The following is a 2,451-nucleotide window of genomic DNA, read 5'->3' as shown; positions in this document are numbered from 1 at the left end:
CAACAAATCTCAAACATATAAGACAATGGAATCGTCTACAAAGTTAACATATCTCAAATATGCAATGCTTATGCAGGGTTATGGAAAAAGAAAGAGAGTATTAGGTTTTCTAGATCATCAAAGTAAATCTCAACTTGGTCTTTGATTTTTTTTCTTTTTATTTGTTTGGTTGATGCACTTCTTTTTACTCCACATTAAAGAAGAAACAAATACACAGACAAAGCTAAATAAAAAAGAAAATACATAAAGAAAGCTGCACAAGAAATAGAGAATAGTTCAACTTTTCTGTTTTTGGCTTAAGTACAAGAAAGTACAAGTTAGATGGATCTCTCTCTCTGGTGTTGTAAAGTCAACATTCAAACAAGACGGCCGGCTTAGTCACAGTAGCCGAATTTATGGAACTGCATCTATAAATTTCCCACTAGTAATGCCTTGACTGCAAGTGAACCTCTTGGAGAGAGAGAGAGAGAGAGAGAGAGAGAGAGAGAGAGAGAGAGAGAGAGAGAGAGATTACAACCCAACACAAAGCCATGGCATGCAGGTCATCAAATAGAGTCCATGTCATGGGGGTGGCTGTCATCCTCTTCTTGCTTGTCGGATCATCCATGGCTGCCGGATGCAAAGGTATATGCATATATATGTTCTGCATGGGGATAACCCCTACATCATTCATGCCCATCGATATAATAATCTTCCTCCTTTAACTCCTGTTTGGGGTCATTTTCTTTCAAAAAAAACTCCTGCTTGGATCATGTCCTAGTCCTTGCATGTTATCAGCTGGAACATGAAATCCATCATCTATATTCTTGGATACATGGTTGGTTGGCGTTAGGGCAGCAAATGGATTAGATACAGGCAAAATCTTGCTAGATCCGAATCTGCAACTGAAATTTACTATGTACATAAGAATGAGATCCAATACAGTAGCGCTAAATTTGGATCCAAAATATTTTTGGTAATAGTGGAACCTGTGAAAAACAATAAAAACTAATCTCTTTACATGTAAGAAACAAAGTTTGGATCTAGAGTTTGATCTGGATACAAATTTTTTCCAACTTAAAATACTGATCCAAATCCGATCCCAAATGAATTCTCATTTAGCAAAGCAGACTGCAATACAAATTCAGTTTTGTATCTTATTATAGGTCTGAATCTGAAAATAATTTGTTGGATTTGGATCCGATATATAATTATATCCTATCTGCTGGCAGCCTAGTTGGCATGTTTTCTATGGGCTTCGTCATGTATAGGGACATGTTTCCTCGCATGGAAACATTGCATTTTTTCTCATCAGAGAGAGAAGAAGAAGAAGAAGAAGAAGGCCACTCAACCCCATAGGTTGTAGTATGGGAAACACTGTGCTACAGAAGCCATAAATTGGATCTTGGTCATTGGTCGGATTCCTCTACCATAAATTAGATCAACACTACTTGTAAGGGCTTTATGATGAAATTGCACCAAATAATTTTCCATAACATTGTAACTGTAATTATTTTCATTATTAATATTTTGCTTCAAGACCATTTGATGCTAACATGAGATGCAACAATTGGGTGTAGGTAAGAACAAATGGCCAGAACTGATGGGTACACGAGGAACTTTTGCCGCAGCCATTATCGAAAGGGAGAACCACCATGTAAAGGCTTTCATTGTGAAGGTGGGAACATTCGTAACTCAAGATTTTCGCTGTGACCGCGTTCGCGTCTGGGTTAACACCAATGGAAGGGTTGCTAGGACCCCTACCATAGGATAAATGGCCTCTTATTAAGTATGTAACAGTGTTACCTAAAATTACTAAATAAATAAGCTTGATGGCCGCTTATGTATCAGATCAAATAGTTAATGAATAAATAAAGTTTGTCAATATCATTTTTGAGTTTGGTGCTGATGATTCACAGCAATAGCATTGTTGGAACTCGCTTGAACATGAATAACTGCTATTGGTGTTAGACACCCACTCTTACGTGAACTAATGTGGCTATTTCTACATGACCACTTATTGGTATAGTTTTTTTCATATTCTATTAATCATTTTATAAAGATATATCCAATTCATGTGAAGAATGGTTGGTTCCTCTTAATGGTAGAAGGGTGTGGATAGTCTCAATTTTCACTTTTTGATACTTTTTAGAATCCGACCTTACAGATGTGATTTACATGGCTTGTTTAGTAAGAATCGGCTTTTGAAACATCTGTTAAAAAAATGTGAGCAGGTTCTTATAAGGATTCAAATTCAATGGCCATGAATTTTTGCAAATTTTAATGCTTATAAAATCATATTTATTCATAAAAAAAAATGACCCAACATTTGATTATGAGCAAATGAATCATGTTGAACACATCCATAGTGTTTGATTCTTCAAACATATATGGCTTGGAATACTCAAATTCACCATTGTTTGCACTGTATGAACGGTTAGGAGGATCCAGTTCCTCTCATGTGAAAAGAAA

At 36.1% G+C, this 2,451-nt stretch overlaps 1 protein-coding gene across 1 annotated transcript; it reads left to right on the top strand.

Annotated features, from left to right (window-relative positions):
* The first annotated feature begins 480 nt into the window (after positions 1-480).
* LOC149830532 (glu S.griseus protease inhibitor-like) lies at positions 481-1,869 on the top strand. Its single transcript, XM_090015847.1, has 2 exons — positions 481-624; positions 1,560-1,869. The coding sequence occupies exons 1-2, from the start codon at positions 531-533 to the stop codon at positions 1,751-1,753; spliced, it is 288 nt and encodes a 95-aa protein (XP_089871973.1). The 5' UTR covers positions 481-530; the 3' UTR covers positions 1,754-1,869.
* The last annotated feature ends 582 nt before the right edge of the window (positions 1,870-2,451 follow it).

The sequence above is a fragment of the Nuphar pumila genome, chromosome 8 (assembly GCF_984573655.1).
Source record: "Nuphar pumila chromosome 8, dmNupPumi1.hap1.1, whole genome shotgun sequence".
NCBI classification, from domain to species: domain Eukaryota; kingdom Viridiplantae; phylum Streptophyta; class Magnoliopsida; order Nymphaeales; family Nymphaeaceae; genus Nuphar; species Nuphar pumila.
This window is presented reverse-complemented; position numbering and strand designations above follow the sequence as displayed.

Excerpts from the sequence above, each read along its gene's own strand:
- LOC149830532 (XM_090015847.1), top strand. The coding sequence starts at position 531 with ATGGCATGCAGGTCATCAAATAGAGTCCATGTCATGGGGGTGGCTGTC. Across the intron at positions 625-1,559 it reads CATGGCTGCCGGATGCAAAG|GTAAGAACAAATGGCCAGAA; the intron begins GTATATGCATAT and ends AATTGGGTGTAG.